The sequence below is a fragment of the Spermophilus citellus genome, assembly GCF_964194105.1.
Source record: "Spermophilus citellus genome assembly, chromosome: 6".
NCBI classification, from domain to species: Eukaryota; Metazoa; Chordata; class Mammalia; order Rodentia; family Sciuridae; genus Spermophilus; species Spermophilus citellus.
This window is the reverse complement of record NC_138187.1, coordinates 62,027,018-62,048,788: the sequence shown is the minus strand read 5'-3', so window position 1 is coordinate 62,048,788 and position 21,771 is coordinate 62,027,018. Positions and strand designations below refer to the sequence as shown.

Here is a 21,771-nt window from a genome sequence, read left to right as displayed (position 1 = left end):
CAAGAGATAAAACACTAAACTTGAAATCTGAAGACCTGGGAGAGGTCTCACTTTGCCAGGAGATCAGAGAAACTTCAGACAAACCCCCCCCTTCCTGGGTGCACCTCAGTTTCCCCAGTGGTGAAAGAGGGAGGATTATTTTACTGTCTCCCTCTTGGGTGTGTTCTTAATTGAATGGTGTCTAGAGAGATGGAGTCTGTATTTAGCATGCTTGTTTTCTTTGCTAATGACTTCAGGAGTTTATTGAGAAGCCATTTATTGCCATGCGAGCAAAGTTAAGTTTCCTACCCTAGTTTCACATTTGTGGAATAAATAGCAGTTGACTTCCTTTGGTTTAGTCGGTACATGCCCTGCGTTTGTGCTGGGACAATGATGTGGCTTAACCAGGCTGGGCAGCCTTTGTATTAGATATTAAGCTGCTCTGCACCACAGTATCCCGGGAACAAGAGCGAAAATACACAAAGATAGAAGTACATTGCATTGTCAGGGGTGGGGAGGATAAGCTATTGACCCACCATGGGAATTATCAAAAGAAATGCCCGACAGCATTTTTATTACATTGTACATGTCCTTTCAGATTAGAAAGAGGATATGGGGGTGGCAAACACTCTGCTCTTACAGATAGGGCTTTGTTTCGGGAATGTGCTAACATCATAGACTTTTGTTATTTTGTCTTGCAGATGGAAACATTGCCAGTGAAGATAGCTCCCTCTCTGATGCCCTTGTTCTTGAAGACGGTAGGTTTTCTGTTTCCTGCCTTAAAAGGTGGAGCACAGATTAAGCTGGGATTAATGTGTATGCATGTGGGCACAGCCTTGTATGGAGGCTCTTGCCAGGTGGAGGTGGCAGCCAGATTCCCTGCAAGTTGTCTCATTTGATAGTCACTATTTGGTCGGGACTCGAAGGTGCTACATAAACACGTTTATTGGAATTTTAGTATTTCTGGGGGCCCAGATCTGAGATTTGAGGTGATATTCAGTGAATGATGCTTCACTTTTGTAGCAGCCAAAACCACATTTTTAACTAAACAGAATCTACAACCTGTGCCTAGTTTCTTTTTGAATGTTCATAATATATGGAGGAGATTGAGTTGGAGCACAAATTAGAGGGTGACCCCACAGGGAAAATCTGGGGCTAAAAGGAAAGAATAAACCAAACTTCTGTCTCTTCCTGAGACCGTAGTAAAAATCAGAGGCCTGATTCTCCTTCAGACCCCTGGCCAACCTTGCAAGTTGCCTCATTATTTCCCATGGAACTCTTCAATCCTGCTGGTTACCAGGACATTTCCTTGGACAATTCTTAGAAAAACAGAGCTGTATCCCCAAACCTACACCACCACCACCACCACCACCACCACCACCACCACCATCTCCATTGGAAATAAGAAATCCAAACACAGGACCATGTCTGAGAATGTTCTTGTGGATTTAAGACCAAAATGTTGGAAGGCAAGGGCCTTAATTATATGGAAATATATTAAGTGGCAGTTAATTCTCTTGCCCTTTAGGAAAATCTCAGGCGGGCAGTGATAAGTGGCTATTCAGATGGAAAACATAAAAGGCCTACCCAGTGGTAGTAATAATGATAATTGCAATAATAATAATGATGGCTCTTGATGTGGGGAGAGTCTGGTGAGTTATTTACCCAGTTGTCTTGGCCCTGCTATTAGGAATCAGATTATAATATTTTTATTGTCTGCTTCATTATATGGGTGTGGAGGACACAGGGCTCTTAGGGAGCAGGGAGGCTTGTTTTGAATATCAGAGACCCCAATCCTGTTGTTGATACCTGATATACCAGAAACTCCTGGGGAGGGAGCAAGAGTGAGTTAGTGAAAACCCTTTGTAATATTGTAATTTGTAATATTGCCAGAGCAATAGACAATGTTGCTAGAAAAATTCGGAGATATCATCTATGATTATAGTTTCTTCCCCATGTCTCAGAACTTTGGACTTCCTGAGGGGTGTCATTGCCTCCCTTGCTGCCTCCTGCTCCCATTGCAGGCTCTTCCTTTCTAGGGACTCTTCCTGCTCTGAATGGAGGGACATAGAAAGAATGGAAACATCACAGACATCCAGGCTTCAAGGTTGAGAGGTTGAGAATTAAGCTATAAAAAGATGAATAGTTCAAAGTGGATGTAAGGGGTGCACAAAAGGTTGCTGGGGTTCCCCCTCCAGTTCCCCTCCCTTCCCAGCAACTGCAGAGCAGCTCCTCCCCTCCCCTCTCAATGCCACCCTGCCCCAGGTTCTCATCACCAGACCTCTTCAGTGGTCCTTCCAAGTCCCTCATCCTGCCTTTCCTGAGGCCGAACCTGCCAGGTGAATAGTTCTAAAGTAGTATCTTCACCCTGACACATCTGTGCTCAAGATGTCGAAAAGGTTTCTGGTGGCTTGCAGACCAAATCCCAGCACCTTTGAAACTCAAGGCCCCCACAGCCGGGCTCGATGCTCATTGTGGTGTGTCCACAGTGGGTATATTCACACAGTGGGTCTGCTATACCTCCCAGATTGCCTCCCTTGCTCCCTTTGCTCTTCTCACCAGTTGCTGCTGCCCCTGGGTGGCCCCTGCTGCTCGCACCCACTGTGCTTGCACCCACGCCTTAGCTCAAGTTCTTTCCTTCCTCCTCTGTCCGTCCACCACCTGTCCACTGCCCGGTTCCCTTCCAGCAGTTCCTCCCCAACCATATCTGCATTCTCCAAAACTCTTCTAGCACAGTGTTATTACTCCCTGAAGGCTTGGAAAAATTTATCCCCTCCCCTTCCAAGAAAATTCAAAGCAGTTCCAACATTCAAAGTAATCAGAACATACCAGGTACAGTGGTGCACACCTGTGATTCCAGCTACTTGAGAGGCTGAGGCAAGAAGATCACATGTTCGAGGCCAGCCTGGGCAACTTAGCAAGATCCTGTCTCAAAGTAAAAATCAGAAAACACTAGGGATGTAGTTCAATGGTAGAACATCTATGGGTTTAACTCCCCCCCCCACCAGTTTCCTCAGAACAAATTAAAAGAGAATATAGGTAATTCAGGGGGGATAAAAAGCAGATAGTAGATACCCAGATCCACAGTATATAATTACACTTGATAGATATATTTACATACATTTTTAAATCTCCAACAACTGCTTATTGAGTACTTACTGTGTGTCAGCTGTCATTCATGGCCCTAAGGACTTAGCAGTGAACAGAGCCAACAAAATTTTCATGGAGCTCCAATTGCTTCAAAGCCTATCAGACACTTAATGTTTTGTGAAAGAAAAGTAACAGGTCCCAGGATTTAGCTCAGTAGTACAGCACATGCCTAGCAATTGTGTAAGCCCTGGGTTTGATCCCTAATATCAAAAAAAAAAAAAAAGAGAGAGAGAAAAAGTTGCAATATAATAAGTGATAACTGCATTATGCTGTTTGGTATAAAGCAAACATCTGTTAATGGTCTTGAATAAAATTCGTGTCTAATAAAAATGACACCTCTCTTCCCATTTAATTTTGTTTGAAGTTTAGGCTTGGTTGACTCTGGTTTGGCTTGACTTGGCCTCATTGTCTTGGAAACTGGGGGAGAGTGATGAGGCCAGCCTGGGAGAATCAAAGGTGTTATTTGCTTGTGCACCTCCCAGGTGCTGATGTGGGTGGCACTGGGGTGGCGACTCTGGTTCAGAGTTTGTGGAAGGGATGATCCATGCTCAGTTCCTCTGTCTTTTCTCTGTGCAGAAGACTCTCAGGTCACCAGCACAATATCCCCCTTACAGTCTCCTCACAAGGGACTTCCTCCTCGGCCACCATCGCACAACAGGCCTCCTCCTCCCCAGTCCCTGGAGGGACTCAGGCAGATGCACTATCACCGCAACGACTATGACAAGTCACCCATAAAGCCCAAAATGTGGAGTGAGTCCTCTTTGGATGAGCCTTATGAGAAGGTCAAGAAACGCTCCTCTCACAGTCATTCCAGGTGAGTCGGGTAGTGAAACCCAAAATAAAGTCACTGTCCACATCTGGAGAGAATCCAAGGGCTATTCCAAATAGCACCCACAAATCCCAAAACACAACCTAGTTCCTCCTTCCAGGGTTTGCTATTCTCACAGCGCCCTCTGCTGCTGACCCTCCTGAGGTGCAGATATGTTATCCAAAGGGTTTGGCTCAAGCTCAATGTGTTGGCAGATGGCTCTAATGTTGTTAAATTCCACAGGAATTAATTAGGAAATCTTAGGCAGCACTCTTCCAAAAAAAAAAAAAAAATGGCAAATGAGAGACCACTCATAGGAATCCCAAAGTGGTTCAGAACCCTAAACCATCTTCCAACAGAATTCTGGAGCCAAACAGCTGTAATCTGAGCTGAATATTATCAGCTCATTACTTGGCTAATATTGTAAAGAGGGTTTTTTTTTTCTTTTTTGGAAGGCATTTTTGGTCCACTTCTCTGTTTTTCTCATTTCCCTTAATTACACCCTATAAAGCTCCAAGTGGGTGCTCCAACAGGTAATTGTCTCTTGGAAAACCAAAACCATAAGGAGAGGGGCTTGACAGAATTGTCACACTATACCTATTACAGAGAAGGTGAAGGAGAGTGTTCATTTCACATTGCCTGCAGGTGTGGGGAGCAGGGACAAGGCCCCCCACCCACTGCTTGAGGAAAGGCTGGAGACCACAGTAGAGACCTGTAGGAGCAAGGCCAGGAGTCCTGGCAAACTCTCCCCACACCAAGATCCATGTCCCAAGCTAGTTAAGACTGCTGGGGAAAGGTGCTGCAGTCTGGAAGGATCAGCATGGCTTCCTTTGTTTTTCAGTAGCCACAAGCGCTTCCCCAGCACAGGAAGCTGCGCTGAAGCAGGAGGAGGAAGCAGCTCCTTACAGAACAGTCCTATCCGCGGCCTCCCGCACTGGAACTCCCAGTCTAGCATGCCATCCACACCAGACCTGCGCGTCCGAAGCCCCCACTACGTCCATTCCACAAGGTGAGTCCATTGGGCTTTCAGTCCACTCACCTTCCTGGACCAGCCCTTCCTTCGTACAATAAAGCATCCCTGGCCCAATTAGCCCAAATGCCAGGTGAGGTAGAATAAGGCCGGAAACGGTTAGGCAGGTTCTCTCTAAATGAAGCAGAATAAACAGCTGGCAGCAGTGAGCTTACTTTAGTGTAACTGAAGTTAGAGCCCATTGTCCACACGCAGTAACATGTGGAGACTACTGGAGAGTCCCCAGGCTCCTGGAGACAGTCAAGGAGGACTGAGCTTTATCAGTGGAAGCAGAGGAAGGACAAGATAGCCAGGGTGGCCTAGGAAGAGCAGGGACCAGAACAACTGTGTACTGATGGAAGTTCTTCATTTGATAATCCTCATGTATCTTTTTGCCAAGCCCTAAATTTATTTGGTACTTCCTTTAAGGCCTCAAAATGTAAATTTGTGAAGAGCAAAAGAAACAGGCAAAAATTAGGCTTTCATGAATCACACATTCATTTTCTAAAAATTGTGGAAAAGCCACTTGGTGGAGGCTTCCGGTTCTACCATAGTGACAGAACAAGAGCTCACCTCTGCCTGTACACGGCCAAGGTGAAATTTCACCTGTAAATCCCATCATTTGCCCAGTGATACTGATGGATAATTATAGTGTGAACTCAAATAAGCAGAATGAATCATAGACAAAGTAATAGTATAATTTGCATCTTACATTTTTAAGGGTTTTGGTGTTCCATGGATCCTCCACTTTAGCATCTTCACAGGAAATGAATATCCATTTATGTGAGTTTCATGGTAACATTTGGTTAAACCACATGAAAGGGCTTCTGTTGGACTTTTTTTTTTAACCAACAAGAGGGTTTATAGAGTTCAACATAATACTTAAAATAGTGATTCTTTGGTATTGCCTGTATCTACAGAATCCTTTCCGACCTTTAAAAAATAAAAATGTTTTAAAGCTCAGAACGTTGGAGGAAGCCCTTGTGTGAGTCCTAGCCCAGTCCCACCTCCCACTGGGAATTCAAAGCTGATTCCTAGCCCCACCTCCCGGTATCAGCAGTTCCCTATTCAGGTGCAAACTGGAGAAGCATGTGGATTTCTAGGGCAACCCTGCCTAGAATCCCAATTTCCTAGACTCCCTTTGCTGGGCCCTCTGAGCCTGCGTATGCTTTGTGCCTCCTAAGTACAATGAGTGGAGCGGCCTCCTTGGCACCCTTTCCTCTAGAGACCCCCAGACCAAGCCCGCGTCTCCCTGCAGGTCCGTGGACATCAGCCCCACGCGACTGCACAGCCTCGCATTGCACTTTAGGCACCGGAGCTCCAGCTTGGAGTCCCAGGGCAAGCTCCTGGGCTCGGAGAACGACACGGGGAGCCCCGACTTCTACACCCCGCGGACTCGTAGCAGCAATGGCTCAGACCCCATGGACGACTGTTCATCGTGCACCAGCCACTCGAGCTCGGAGCACTACTACCCGGCGCAGATGAATGCCAACTACTCGACGCTGGCAGAGGACTCGCCGTCCAAGGCGCGCCAGCGGCAGCGGCAGCGGCAGCGGGCGGCGGGCGCGCTGGGCTCGGCGAGCTCGGGCAGCATGCCCAACCTGGCCGCGCGCGGTGGCGCTGTGGGGCCGGGGGGCGCGGGCGCGGGCGGTGGCGTGTACCTGCACAGCCAGAGCCAGCCCAGCTCGCAGTACCGCATCAAGGAGTACCCACTGTACATCGAGGGCAGCGCCACGCCCGTGGTGGTGCGCAGCCTGGAGAGCGACCAGGAGGGCCACTACAGCGTCAAGGCGCAATTTAAGACCTCCAACTCCTACACGGCCGGTGGCCTGTTCAAGGAGAGCTGGCGCGGTGGCGGAGATGAGGGCGACGCGGGCCGCCTGACGCCGTCGCGCTCGCAGATCTTAAGGACTCCGTCACTGGGCCGCGAGGGCTCCCACGACAAGGGCGCGGGCCGGTCCGCCGTGTCGGATGAGCTGCGCCAGTGGTACCAGCGTTCCACAGCCTCGCACAAGGAGCACAGCCGCCTGTCGCACACCAGCTCCACCTCATCCGACAGCGGCTCGCAGTACAGCACCTCCTCCCAGAGCACCTTTGTGGCGCACAGCAGGGTCACCAGGATGCCCCAGATGTGCAAGGCCACGTCAGGTGAGAGGGACAGCAGGGTGGATCTGGGTGCCAACTACCAGGAGGTCTCCTTAGACCTCACAGTGGGGAAGGAATCATTAATTCTGGTCACCTTGCTGTCAGATGTAGGAGACCTACAGTCTGCGGGACTCTCCCATTCTAACCCTGGTCTTGCAGAGTAAAGGAAATCTGACCTTCCATAGTGAACTGGATCTACTTTCTCTCTGCTTCCTTAGCTGAGGGGCAAATCATTCCTCCAGGCACTTTCTTGTAAGGACAGACATCTGAGAAAGTTATGTGACGTGGTTTCTCAGAGTTTATCCAGCCAAGGCACCTCTTTATACCCCTACAAAGGAAAGTTGGGTGGGGGATGGACTTGGGTCTTGCAGCCTAGAGATTCCTGCTAGTGCCTCCCAGGTGGGGATAAATTGGCTTAGGAAAGAAGTGCTCTGTGCTCTGAATTTGATATAGATATCTAAATGAATACCTCTCGACTGCTTCTGGCTTTCCCATTTCTATGTTATGATATAGCTGCAAAGTAATTTTTATAAAGTGCTCTCAGTCCCCTTTATAGTGCTACTGAAAATTTCCATAAACCAAGGTTTGCTTTATATTTTTGTACTCAGAGCATTGAGCAGTACTGAATGGAGTAAAAATGGAAGAAACCATTCTTTCCTTTAACAAGTTTCAGAAGTTACTCTAAGAAATAATAATGGTGAGGGCTGGGGTTGTGACTCTGGTAGAGCACTTGCTTAGCACATGTGAAGCACTGGGTTCAATCCTAGCACCACATAAAAATAAAGATATTGTGTTCACCTATGACTAAAAAAAAAATTAAAGAAATAATAATGGTGATAATAACCACCACTGGTCCATCTGTGACCATGTGCCTCGTTGGTCATGTACTTGTTTGCATACTTGCACCACTCATAAACAGGGTGACAAGAGGTTCTGCCTCCCCCTAACTTGTAGGCAAAGAAAGTGGAAGAGGATTTTGAGACAGAAGTGATAAACACTGCAAGAGTAAAATGAGAGCACAAACAGGAGGAGAGCTCCAAGTCAAGGATTGACTTGCTTAAGTAGGATAATAGTGGGGAGGATCATCTTTGGGGACTGAAGGAGATTCTTGGAGCCTGGAAGAGACCAGGGCAAAGTGGAAGAATTGGCTGTTCAGGTATGCCAGGCTTCTGCATTCTACTTCCACATCCCTCCCAGTGGCTCAGTTATTAGGGTACATTGGTCATATGACAAACTTCAGAGACCAGAATAAAAATGATTGCAGTAATCACGAGCGTCCCGTGGATTCCAACATCCTACAACTTTCTTCATGTTCCTTGGTCTGTAAAATTGACCCAGTGAAATTTACCATTGACTTCCTAGGCAAGTTTTGGCAATGGACACATTACATGTACTATTTAGGGCATGATTGTCTGTGACCCTTAGTTCTGGCCTTTTGTAAATGTCAATGGGTAGGAGTGCTTATGTTTTATATCAAAAATGTAGTGCTCATCTAGTAGATCTGCTTTACTTAAAGAGATTAGGTAGATCTTTTGGAACATATTTTAGGCTGAAAACTTTTAGGAAGCTGTGTTTTAGCTTTTTTCAAAACTGAGACCAAAAGACTTGACTGGAACAATTTTAGAAGAATAAAAGTTTATTTGGGGGCTCAGAGTTTCAGAAGTCTTGGTTCATAGATGGCCAATTCCATTGCTCTGGGCCCAAACCATGGCAAAGCATCATGACAGAATGGTGTGGTTGAGGAAAGCAGCTCAGGACATGGCACCAGGAAGTAAAGAGATGGTCTAAGCTCAGTTTATACAATATATACCCCAAGAACACCCCCAGTGACCCTCCTCCTCCAGCCACAACCTACCTACCTACACTCACAACTCAATTAATCCCTATCAGGGGATTAATCTGCTGATTAGATTAAGACTCTCATAACCCAATCATTTCATCTCTAAGCTTTCTTGCATTGTTCCACACTTGAGCCTTGGGGGGGAGGGGGAGGGGGCAGGGGACGCCTCATATCTAAACCATAACAAGCTGTATCTAAGGTTGACTGAAGAAAAGGATTCCATTCCCAGGAAAGCAAAGGATGCATCTAAGTAGGATTTACTCCTGCTGAATTCTCCCAACTAGACTTGTGTTGTCCACATCAACAAACTCTCAGTAGTCAGGTATGGATGAGTAAAAGTTCTGCCTGTTTTGAAGGGTACTAAAATAGCAAATGGTGAGCCTGAAACAGCAGAGAGAGCAGGCTCAGAGAACTTTCTGGAGGTTCTGTCATAGAGGGGAGCATCATCTTTACACTGGGGCCCCATCTGAGAATGCTCTGAGCTGTATCTCTCTGCTCTCCAGAGAAATCAGCTCTTTCTGCACTAGCCTTGCCCAGTTCTCCCTCAAAAGACTGAAGGAGTCTGAGGTTGGGACCTAGGATACCAGGTCAGCCTGAGTCAGAATGGAAATGCATGGTTTAGGGGAGAAAATGCAGCAGGGGGATGCAGGAGTGGGGGCGACAGAGATGTTTCCCCACTGTGACTGCCATTGGGTCACTGAGACCCCACTGTGGGGTCACGTCCTGCATCCCTGCTAATTGTGACCCCTAACCATTGAGGTTGCATAGTCCAATGAGTCCTAAGCACCCTTATCAGGTCTGACCCATCTTCTCCGTCTTTCCCATGTCACCCACATACAGCTGCCTTACCTCAAAGCCAGAGAAGCTCAACACCGTCAAGTGAAATCGGAGCCACCCCCCCAAGCAGTCCCCACCACATCCTAACCTGGCAGACTGGGTGAGTTCTCCCTCCAGTCCTTTAACCTGGTTCTTCTTCCAGGTTCCTGACTTGTCAGCTAGGAAGATTTGTCATCTGTGTAAAGTCTTAGTGACATAAAGCTATATCATCAACCAATGATGGGAGCGCATTACTGGGAAACTGCTTCCTTGCCAAAGAAGCCCCATGACTTGCTGTCACCTTCTACCCTACTTCATGGCCCTCTTTTAGGAGTGAAGTCAGTATGGTCTCTTTTAAAGTAGGTAGTGATCCCCAGGACATGGGGAGGTGGAAGCAAGTAGGATTGTATTTCTTTGGTCAGGATTCCAGACAAGATTTGATTTGGGTTTAGTTGATACCCAGGATGACTCAAAATGCCAGGCAAAAATGTCAGAGGAGAGCCAGGTGCAGTGGTACATGTCTGTTTTCCTACCAACTCAGGAGGCTGAGATAGGAGGATCACAAGATTGAGATCAGATGGGAATTTAGCAAGACACTGTCTCAAAAGGAAAAATAAAAAGGGTTGAGGATGTAGCTCAGTGATTGAGTACACCTGGCTTCAATCTCCAGTGCCACAAAAAAAAAAAAAAAAAAGAGGGTGGGGGAGAAGAAGAGTTAGAGAAGGCCCTATGGTAAATACCAGGCCAGGTGTTTCACATGCTTCTCAGTGTATTCACTATCTTAATAACAGGATGCATCTTAAGAAACAGGCTTCTGTCCAGGCCAAACACTGGACAACAAAGGTGATTGGGTACCTTGAAACCTTTAAATAGAAACTGCCCACGGCAAAATACATGCAACCAGAATTCAGTTCCTTTTGTAGCTTTAAACATAGGCCTAGAGTGCTACAATCTGTAGCCAGTAAAGCTGTCATTATCTACCAGAGGTCCCACAGGTACAGGTAACCTGCTTTGTCCTTCACCTGCTGTCTCCCCTGTCTCCTAAGCCATTGTCTCTTAATATTTGTTGGTTAGAGGAGCAAGGGGATCCCATGTCCAGCTTAATCCACAGTTTCTGGTTTGCTAGAGCATTGGTGAGGATATCTGGAAAAATTTGACCATCATCTGTGAGCTGAATCGCAAGAAAACCAGTCTTGCCATTGGCTCTGGTGGCCAAATCTCAGATCCCTGTGGTTGGCATTTTTGTTGCTGCCTGTTTATCTGTAATGATTTTATGCCAGGCTTCCTGGAGCCTTGGTTTTGATGTGGAAAGGCGGAGCTAACACTTATTGAGTGCTTGCTGTGTACTCAAAAGCTGGGAGCTTCTTCTAACGTTTATGTGCTGCACCCTGGCAAGGAGAAGATCTGGATCTATTGATTTTACAGACTAGGCTCAGAGAAAAGAAGTGCTTGGCCCAAAGTCACACAGCTGCAGCTGTGACCCCCAAATCCTGTCTTTTCTCCACAATGCCAGTGGTGGAAAATGGAAAATTGTCTGAAAATGTGGACCCTCTAGACCAGCAGCGTAAGCCTCCTCTGATTTGTCAGAAATGCACATTCTTGGGCTCAAGGGGAGCTTGCTGAACTGGAAACTCTGGGGTGGGCTCTAGAGACTGTGTTTTAACAAGCATTCCAGGTGTTCTGAAGCATACTCAAGTTTGACACCCACTGCTATCCCATGCTGCCTCTTATTCCTTTGGAATTAAGAGACTCTATAATCCCAATTACAGTGTTCTTGTGACCATTCCTACTTATCAGCCTTTTGGCAGTAGCTACCCCATCTTAATTACTGATCACTAACATTCACTTCCATGACATATTCAGCCCAGCTCTAGCCTGTATCTAGACAGCCATCACAGGGCTGAGAGTGCAAGCATGTCCCCAAGATTAATTCATGAAAGAATGACATACTGTATACATGCCTCCAGTGGCTAAACCACCTCATTCAGATAGAGAGCTTCAGATCTCAGTATGCCTCTCTGGATCCTCCAAAGTTTCTGGATCATGCCCAGTCTCACCTCTTCCAAATATATTATATTATTTTGACAACAGGCTCTGAAATTCATGAGCACTCTCACATACCTACTCATGTAAGTTGGTCTTGAAATGTGCCTGATTCACCATATATAGCTAGTGAGGACTCAAGGAAATTGGAAACAAAAAGATATTTTGGTCCTGAAATAAACCATTTTGCCAGATTGAACTGAATTATCATTAATGAACAATATCAATAATGGACAATAACATATCACTAATGATGTGAAAATGAGACCATGGGTAAAATGTACCAATGCCTGCCTTCCTAACACAACTAAAATTATGGGGACTGAAAGTTCTGCATGACTCCTTACTAACACTGGGGTGTACAATCAGCGGGTCTTTCCAAGGTATTAATAAGCTACTAATCATGTGCGTGTCGATTCCTCCCTTTAACATGACCTCTCTTCTCTTCCTCCTTCTGCTTTCCTTTGTTCAGAGAAGCAACAGAAAACTCGCCCATTATGGATGGGTCTGAGTCTCCACCTCACCAAAGTACTGATGAATAGAGGTATCGTAAGGGGACGTTTTGTTCTTACTGCCCGTGAGTTCATGATCCCAGATGTACTGCCTCTGTGCTGTCTTCACACATGTCAGATTTTCCCAGAAGGAAACATCTGAGTGGTGTGGAAGCCATTGTTTTTATGTCTTATTTCTAATTACATGTGGAACTATTTGTTTATATGTTTGTTTTTATGTCAGATGTTGGGCATTCCCAATGCTACTTCCCAGAAAAGACCCCCACAGTATGTTTTAGACCTTCCCAGGCTCTAAGTACATACAAAGATCTGCAGAGGTTTGTACTTCCTTAGTAGTCAGCGTGTAGGAGAACAATGTCACTGTGATTTAAGTTTAAATCACCAAGGGCAGAGTGAGCTGATCCAGAAGCACCTAAACATCACCCATAATTGCATCCCAGCATTCTTGAGTGACAGCTGAGTGCTGTATCAGATGCTGTAGCGTCCTGCTTTTCAAAATGTAATCCAGAAATTAGCATCATGATTATCACTATGTGGAAGCTCATTAGAAAGGTCTCTGAGCACCACTGGACTACCAAATCAAATGCCTGTTGAAATTTGCAAAGCGCTGCCACTGTGGACATCAGGTAGACAGTGACACCTGAACCTATCCCTAGACCTGGGGACCTTAAATTCTAATTAATTGCACATCTTTGAAATTAAATATCATTTCAAGTGATAATTAAAAATATAAGAACTCCATGCAGAAGTGAACAAAAAAATTTAAGTTTATTAAATTAAAAAAAAAAGAATGTGGACCATATTCCAGGATCCTACAGTTCCAGAAATTCAAGTTACAAATCACAGTTTGAAAATCTATTAGGAGATAAGGAATAAGAAACTGCCACACTCACATAGTAAGTGTTCTAAAAGTTAAAATGCTAAAAGGATTCATGGAGGAGAGGGATCAGTTTTGAGCAAATGGGGATGCTCTATGAGCCCAGATTGCAATAGGTAGAGGGGGCTTAGCCAGCTGGAAGCAGAGGGAGGCCATCCCAAGGACACAAACCCAGGTGCAGAAACAAGAGGGTCTATTTGGGGAACAACAGAGAGTCTCATTTTGCTGCAGAAAACAAGAACTTCTGCCTGAAAAGTAGGTTAGGACAAGATCATGAACAAAGTCAAGAGAGAAATGTGGAACAGTTTTTACAGTTGAGAGATGAGGGATTAGGAAAGCAGGCGCTTTGCTCCTCAGAGGAAGGTGGGCACCTTTTCCTCTGGTGCCAGAGAAGAAACTGAAAGAGTGAATGAATGATGTCATAAGAGCAACATTCCTTCAATACTAGAGGGACAAAACCATTTGCCACAGTGATAGAGATGGGAATGGCAGGAGAACTTGAGAATTAAATAGGACTGGAAGGCTGCTGTGGAAGTGTGATGTGTCAGCTTGAAATGATATTAAAAAAAAAAAAAAAAGAAAAGAAAATTCTGAGCCTCAGCACATGCCCAGGCCAAGTAAGACAGGGATGGCTCTAGAAGGCCTCTTCACCCTGGCTTTGTAATCACCTGTAGCACTGTTCAGCAGCCCAAGTGTGTACTGCCAGTTGGTTCCATAAGTTAATCATATTCCTCATTTGTTAGAAAACTATGGAGATAAAGCATTGCTCAACACTTGGTAAGAGATGAAGATAAGCCATTGTTGAAATGTACTTTTATAACATCTATCTATAAAATGTATAAAAGTCATTTTGCTGAGTGAAATTCCTCCCCACAAGATTCTGTACAATACCTCCCCACACACACCTCCCTATATCAAGCAGTTATAGGCACAGACTCCATTGAGATGTGGGTAATGGAGGCTCGTGAATTCAACAACTTCCTTGTAATGGAAGCCTTGACTTAGCCAGCCCCTGGTGGGTCATGCATCCCTGTGTGTCTCTTGAGTTTAACCACTGGGAAAGGGCATTTTTGCAGTGGAAAGCCCCCTTGGGCAGAGGGCAGTGGTGGCCATCAGCAGACTCAAGAGTCACCACTCCCAAGACCCTTGGTGGCCAAGGGTGTGTGCAGGTCTAGGCTATTCTCCTGCGTGACATTAGAAAGATCCCCTAGGATCATGAATGACTCACTAAATTTACCAGGGAGACCTATTTAGTGACTGCCTGTTGTATTACTTGTGAAAAATAGCTGCTTTCTAAAAGTCTGTTTTGTGTTGTGCTTTCTTGGCATGTGGTATTTCTTGACTATTCGCTTAAAACTGAATCTGTACTGAATGAGAAGCATGGGCTTGTCTGAGCTCCCAGGACCAAGTCTTTTCTCAGTTACATGAGGAAAAGATACCAAGACATTAAGCAATATTTGTAGCTTTTAAAACCACCTACTAGATAATTCAGTAATGATGGGGGAGTCACTAAGAAATAATCTAAGTAAAATATCTAAGGGATGGATGGTATTTTTTTTCTTCCAGCTTTATTTTATCTTGTTCTCTCTTTTATTCTTTTAGTAAATAAATTTTAATCTGAAAAGAAAATGTTCATTTCAGACCAGTCACAGTCAACCTTTTCTGGGATATTATTAAGTTCCACCCTTCTCAAGAGCAGGCATAGGACAGGCCAGTCATTTGCTTATTGTGGCACTTTGGGGGCTATGTGGGGACCAAACCACCAATCAAATGGTGGGCTCCTACCCAGCTTCTCCCATCCCACCACCCATCATTCAAATGTTGCTTGGTCTGTTTTATGCATTGGGTTTCTAATGAGCTAATTAGCTAAGCAGAAGGATCCTACAATTTTAAAAGATACAAACCCCACAGAACTTAGAACATCATAGAATTTGCAGGGAAATGGATGGCATTAGAGCAGATTATGCTAAGTGAAGCTAGCCAAGCCCTAAAAAACAAATGCCAAATGTCTTCTTTGATATAAAGAGAGCAAATAAGAACAGAACAGGAAGGAAGAGCATGAGGAAAAGACTAACAGTAAACAAAGACGAATGGGGGGAGAGAAAGGGAGAGAGAAAGGAAAGCATATGGAAATGGTAGGAGACCTTCAATGATACACAAAATTATAAGAGGTTATGAGGGGCAAGGGGGAGGGGGGAAAAAGGGGAGAGAATTGAACAACAGCAGAGGAGGTAGAGAGGGAAGATGGGAGGGGAGGGGAGGGGAGGGGGGATAGTAGGGGATAGGAAAGGTAGCAGAATACAACAGTCACTAATATGCCATTATGTAATAATGTGAGTATGTAACAGTTGTGATTCTGCAATCTGTATTTGGGGTAAAAATGGGAGTTCAAAACCCAATTGAGTCTAATGTATGAAAGATGATATATCATGAGCTCTGTAATGTTTTGAACAACCAATAAAAAAAAAAAAGAACTTAGAACATCTGATGACCTCCCACGTGGAACGGAACGCTATGATGTAGGAGCCTTCCTGGAAGCCACAGGAGAGTAATGTGGTCCATCCAAGAGTTAGACTGTATCTTCACAGACAGAATAAACCCCTGAAGGAGCCCTTAACAACCTGCTTTGAACTCAGTGGTCTTTCCTTGAGTCTTACGATCAATATAAAAAGGACATTTAGTTCCTCTGAAGCAGATTAAATTGTGACAAAGGTCCTTTGTATTGTGATACAGTTATTACTCAAAAAATTTTAACTGTAACAGTTTCAACCAGAAACTATGTAGGAGCCAACATACAAGAGATTCAAACACATTTTATACTTTTGTTAATAGGCAATACTGTTTGGGAAATTCTGGGTGAAACAAAGTAATGCAGAACTTCTCAGAGCTTTTAATATGTGTCCACGTACATTGCAGTTCTCTAAAAGGCTGAGTCCCCAAATTTATTTTTCCAGGGAACCTTTTATTTCCTTAGAGCATGACACAAGTCTACTTTGAAAAAAACTGGCTGAGGTGATTCCTTATATCCTATGAAGCCACTAAGGAAAATTTTGTCCTCAAGAGATTAAGATCACATTTTTATCAGAAACAAATTTCTGTCAAGAGTTTAAGAAACTATGTAAGTGCCAGTATTAATTAGTTCATTTGAAAAAAAAAAAAAAACAATGCAACAAGTAAATAAGAGTGTATGCTGGCTGATGTACAGGAAGATGAAGGTGGGATGGAGCCAGGGCTCACAAGCTCTTTTTCCCTCTATAACTCTGCTTCCTGCTCCTGTTACTTTCATTCATAGGAGGAAGTTGACATCCTCATAGTTTCAAAGCTGCTCATCCTTGCTTGGCCATCTATGAACCAGTAATTAGTTGGAGGGCTCTAACTGGCAGACCTGTCATATGCCCACCCCTGGTAGGAGTGGGGGTGGTGGTGTCATGTGTAAGAGATGGATTGTCCCCCAAGGAGCAGCACACGTCCCCTGCAGGGCCCACAGTTAAACAGAATTAACCTGGTGTATTTCCAGAGCTCCAAAGCACAAGACACGTGAAAGTGCACCAGAATGCTCACGGATGACTTGGGATTTTTCTAGCTTTGATGCATTTTTCTTTTCTTAAAGACCAAATGAGAAAAATTTATAATGCATAGAATGCTTTCTTCCATTTGTTCCTAGAGAAGTTGGGAAATGAAACAGAAAAATGGGAATGACTGGTTATTCTCAGTGTAAACTGGTTAATGAGGCACTTTGTTAGTAAGATATCCTTAATAACATGCCTGTAATCCCAGCTACTTGGCAGGCTGAGACAGGAGGATTTCAAGTTTGAAGCCAACCTTGGCAACTTGCCAAGATCCTATCTAAAAACATAAAAGGGGTTGGGGATGCAACTCAGTGACAGAGCACTTACCTAGCATGTTCAAGGCCTGAGTTCACTTCCCAGCACTACCACCACCACCTAAAAAAAAAAAAAAAAAAAAAAGATACTTTTTAAATTCACTTTCCTTTGAACTATATCAGGTTGAGGTCTCTTCCTGTCACCCATCCACACTATACCCCTAGAACTGGGCATGGGAAGATGAGCCAAAGGAGAGGAATTGAAAAGCTAGTTTAGGAGATCTGGAGAGGGGCTTTTCCCTAATAATGATCCCTAGAAATGACCATGGGTGTCAAACATATCTGTGTGATCTCTTCTTAACAGTTAAGAATCATTTCTACCCAACTTAAATAGTAATGCCTACCTGACAAACTTTTTTGGAAACCTTTTATTTCTTCTATATACTTTCCTATATATTTTGTTTATCTTTGGTGCTGGGGAATCAAACCCAGGGATGCTAAGTATGCTCTCTACCTCTGAGCTACATGCCCAGCTTCTACTATATATTATAAGTGAGTACTTTTTTAATAATCACAAAAAAATAGATGATATTCAGAATAAACAGCACTGATTTTAAAAGAGACATTTAAAACTCAATTTAGAGTACCACCTTAATCTCACTACAGGGAAACCTGGCATTTCCATTGACCTTCCAGGTCAGTATAAAATTCTCCCAGTGAAATCTGGTTACCCCACCCCCACCTCCACCCCAAGCCCAATGGAAGATAACCCCATGACTATCATGCAGGAAGAGTCATCTTGAGGAATATGGCCCAAGGGGTTCTGGGCCTTGGCTGCACCGGAGAATCACCTGGGGGAGCCTCTAAAGCCCCCATCACTCACTCACAACCAGACCAATTCTAGCAGCTCCGGGTGGGGTCAGGCAGGAGTACTTTGGGGTCCCTGGTGATTCCAGGGTGCAGCCAGGCTTGGAAACTACCATGTTAAGTATTCATTCGCTTGCATTTTCCTCTTTCTCAGATGTCAAGTGTCAGGAGGTCACTTGGACCCTTTTGGTCTAAGTGCTTTCTATATACTCAGCTCTGTTGAGTGTATCAGGCCTCACTTCTTCTAAACAGGGAAGACTGACAATCAGTCGAGGGCCTCCATCAGTGGACACATACCCTGATGCAGGCCTGGGTGCCACTCCTCTCTAACCATCTCATATCCCTTCTTGGACCCCACAGGGGCTGCAATGACAGCTGCTTCCTGGATTCCTCCCCCTACCCAGAACTAGCTGACGTCCAGTGGTATGGGCAGGAAAAAGCCAAGCCCGGGACCCTCGTGTGAGACAGCCCCGGCCTGATCTGACCGCCTCGATGCCATTCTGAGTCACCTCACTGCCTCTCATTTGCCTTACCCAGACGCACTGTCACCTGCACCAGCTTCGGTCCTCAGCACTTTTTTTCTCCTGTCTCCGCAACCCCTTCACCCTCAAAACCTGACTGAGGAGACATTCTGGAAGGTTCCGGTCCCACTGTGTGTCCCCTGGCTCTCTTGCCCACAGAGAGCTAATCAGCAATCCTCAATGGCACCTTGGTGGCTTCCCCCGCCTTGACAGCCCCCAGGCCAGGAACTGTCAGGGAAGCCGGCTGGCATGAAATTCCTGCGGACAAGTAGCATTGGCAGAGAACAGGAAGATTTACCCACAGAAGGACTATGAAGCTGCGTCCAGCCTGCCGCCTGTAGGCCAACCAAGCACTTCAAGGAGAGGGTACCTCGTGGGGATATTCAGTTGACACCTGAAATATTCCTAATAGAGCTTGGGGGAGGGAGTGTCTGCGGGGAGAAGAAGTGAGGAAGGTTAACACCCCGAGATGCACCAGAGGATCACAATCAGTTCTACGCTGCCAAAGAGAAACAAATAAAATAATTACATGCAAACAGAAATAAGAGGGGCCAAGCGGAAGACATTCTTTCTGCAATGAAATTTCTTTTAGAATCTAAACTGCTTCTGCACACCACAGTGTAAGTCAACCATTTGTAAACCGTGTCCTCTGATCCATCACCCTTGACAGTCCACTTCTTCCTCCGTGAGAGCCTGGAACCCTAACCCAATGGCAGGGTGAAGATCAGGGAGTCTTGGCTGGCCTCCCTGACTCAGAATCTCCATCAGTCTGGACATGAAGGAAAACAGACCCTCGGGGAGGAGCAGAGTGTACAATTAGCCTGGTCTGTGAAGGGGGCTCAGCCGAAGCCTGAGACCCAAAGCTGCTTTCCTTTGGGGATTTGTAGTAAACATAAGGTGATAATTGCCAAAAGTGGTTCTCTCTCATTAAAACGACCAGTAAAAGTGTAACCTATTTTTTTGCACAAGGTGTTTCATTTTTTCTTTTCTTTTTTTTTATGGGAAACCAAGGGAAAAGCACATTGCAGTCCATTCAAGTGTTTAACTGTTGTGGCTCATTTTATGTTAGCACTTGTGTGACAAACAGCTCAGATTTGACTTCTCCTATGTGTCACTTATTCAAAGAACCCAACTATGCCCTTAGGTAGAAAGATTTTCCACAGTGTCTACTAGCCAGCAGGCAGAGCAGGGTTGAAAAAAAAAAAAATCAGCTCCCAAAGGACCTGTAACCTACTGCAGAATCAGTTACCATGAAGCACCACCTTTGTCTGCAGATACCAAAAGAGGAAGAAAAATAACAGATGGGAGCTGCCCGTTTACATGTGTTTTGAGCTATGCTTAATACACAACCAGAAAGCCATCAATCTTCAAAGGCCTCAAAAAAATACTTTTATAATAACTAACAAGTGCACAATCTTAGTTGGGTTACTCAAGATGGCACAAAAAGATCACAGAGGTGGTATGCTGTGCTTGTTGGCGCCAAGTGGGGGTGGGGTGGGGGTGGCGTGTTCTTCTTTGTAACGATTTCCTATTGGAAAGGCATTTGACAGCCAGGGACAGGAGCCAGGGTGGGGGTGGTTTTTTGGGAAAGCAGAACTAAAATTAGCTGTAGTGTCAAAAGAAAAAAAAAATCTTCGTTTTTCATGTATATGTAATCCAAGAATAACAATAGACTCTACCAGACCAGGGAGGGTAAGAATGGACACCAAAATGAACTGCTCCCTCTGCCACTGGGGAAAACTGGAAGTCAAGTGGGAGCATCAGGCCACAGCCTCTTCCATTTCTTTGTGCACGATTCAGGGCCCCAGAGCCCACTGTGCATAGCTAGGTTGGTGATACCAGTTTGCAGAAGGGATTGCTATTTTCAGAACACTTAGGGATAAAACTGCAGGATAAATAGAAACTAGTTAGGAAGTTACTGAATGAATCTGGGGCTTGACTGGGTGGGAAGGAGGTATTTCAATTGTTTTTGTTTTGACAGTTAGAGCTACAGACAGCGTGTTTTTTTTTAAGTCCCCCCCACATTCCCTATTTGAAAGCATTCATTGGGTCATTTTTTATTTTTCCCACAAGATAGATGAATAATCAGACTGAATTCTGTGCAACAGGAAAAGTCAAAAGGGAAATGGAAAAGGGGACGAGGTAGCAAGGTTACAGGTGATATAACTTGGACCGTGGTTTGAAATCAGGTCTGAAGTAAATTGGATCAAGGTTTCTTCCAAAAAACTTGGGTTACATTTAGATTTGGGGGGGGGCAAAGAGGAATGGAGTGGGAACAGAATTACAGTTCTAGCAAACATCCTGAGAGTCTGGTAGTAAAGACAGATTAAGTAAAACAGGTTTTACTGTTTAGCTGTGTTCAGTTGATACAAAATGTACATAACTGTTAGTCCTTTGAGACTGACATGATAATGGTCAGTGTGGTGGGAAACGCTGTAGTGATTATATGCAAGCACTTGGAAACTCTTTACATATCCCTATTTCTTTAAAACAAAATATGATGAAATCAAAGTCCCTGGTCTGATAAAAGCCCCTATTGGATTTTTTGGATACATGTAAGAAATTGCCTGTTTCAGCCAGAAGACTGGTGAAGACACATAAACCAGACTACGTTGTGAGCCAGGTTGTTTTTTTGTTTTGTTTTGTTTTAATTTTGTTATATGCAGGTGAGTGTTGAAACTGTTAAAATTCCAATTTGTTTTCATTCAGTATTAGTTTAGTTCTAAATATAGCAAACCTCATCCAGGTGCTATCAGACGACCAATTACTGCTTAGTTAACTAGGTGTAAAGTTTTACATATACATTAATGTCAATAGTTTATTACAAGTTGTGTAAAATGGACTCTAGTTTAATAATGAGGGGAAAGATTAGGTTGCTCCTGAAACTGACTGTAGAGCATGTAAAATGATTTTACTGGATTCTGTTCAACTGTAATCAATGAAAAAGATGTATGTTGTAGACAAAGTTGCAGAATTAAAGAGAAATCTGCTTTTAATTTATTCTTTTTGTATTAAGAATTTGTATAGTACCTTTACATTTTGCAAACCAGTGTTGTCAACACTTATTAAAGCATTTTCAAAATGAAAAGACCCCAGTTGCCTCTTGGAGATTTTGTTTCTAAGTGAGACATGCTTAATCATGATCCAGAAGCGTGGAATGCAGGTGCCAGTGGGCTCCTTTTTAAACCTCAGTTTATGTGAGGTATTCTTGTTGGCTTACTGAATGATAAAGACCAGCTTATTGGTTTAGAAAAGGTGAATTCCCTCTTACTCATTTCCTCCTATAAATTATACAAGGTAATGTAGTAAATCATGTGACATTAGTGATCACTCTGTCAGGACACTATTTCAATATTTGTATTACTGTTTACCACAAAGAGC

At 44.4% G+C, this 21,771-nt stretch overlaps 1 protein-coding gene across 5 annotated transcripts in view; it reads left to right on the top strand.

The window, feature by feature from the left end:
- Nucleotides 1-21,472, top strand: part of FRMD4A (FERM domain containing 4A) — a 311,522-nt gene extending 290,050 nt beyond the window's left edge. For 4 of the 5 annotated variants that reach the window (XM_081297994.1, XM_081297993.1, XM_081297992.1 and 1 more), the window contains exons 18-23: nucleotides 681-737; nucleotides 3,706-3,943; nucleotides 4,779-4,946; nucleotides 6,205-7,094; nucleotides 9,772-9,868; nucleotides 18,230-21,472. In XM_081297994.1, the coding sequence (XP_081154120.1) occupies nucleotides 681-737; nucleotides 3,706-3,943; nucleotides 4,779-4,946; nucleotides 6,205-7,094; nucleotides 9,772-9,868; nucleotides 18,230-18,332 (1,553 nt within the window). In that variant the 3' untranslated portion in view covers nucleotides 18,333-21,472. The remainder of the gene's footprint in view (nucleotides 1-680; nucleotides 738-3,705; nucleotides 3,944-4,778; nucleotides 4,947-6,204; nucleotides 7,095-9,771; nucleotides 9,869-18,229) is intronic. The other variant, XM_081297996.1, reaches the window with a different exon arrangement.
- Nucleotides 21,473-21,771: the final 299 nt, after the last annotated feature.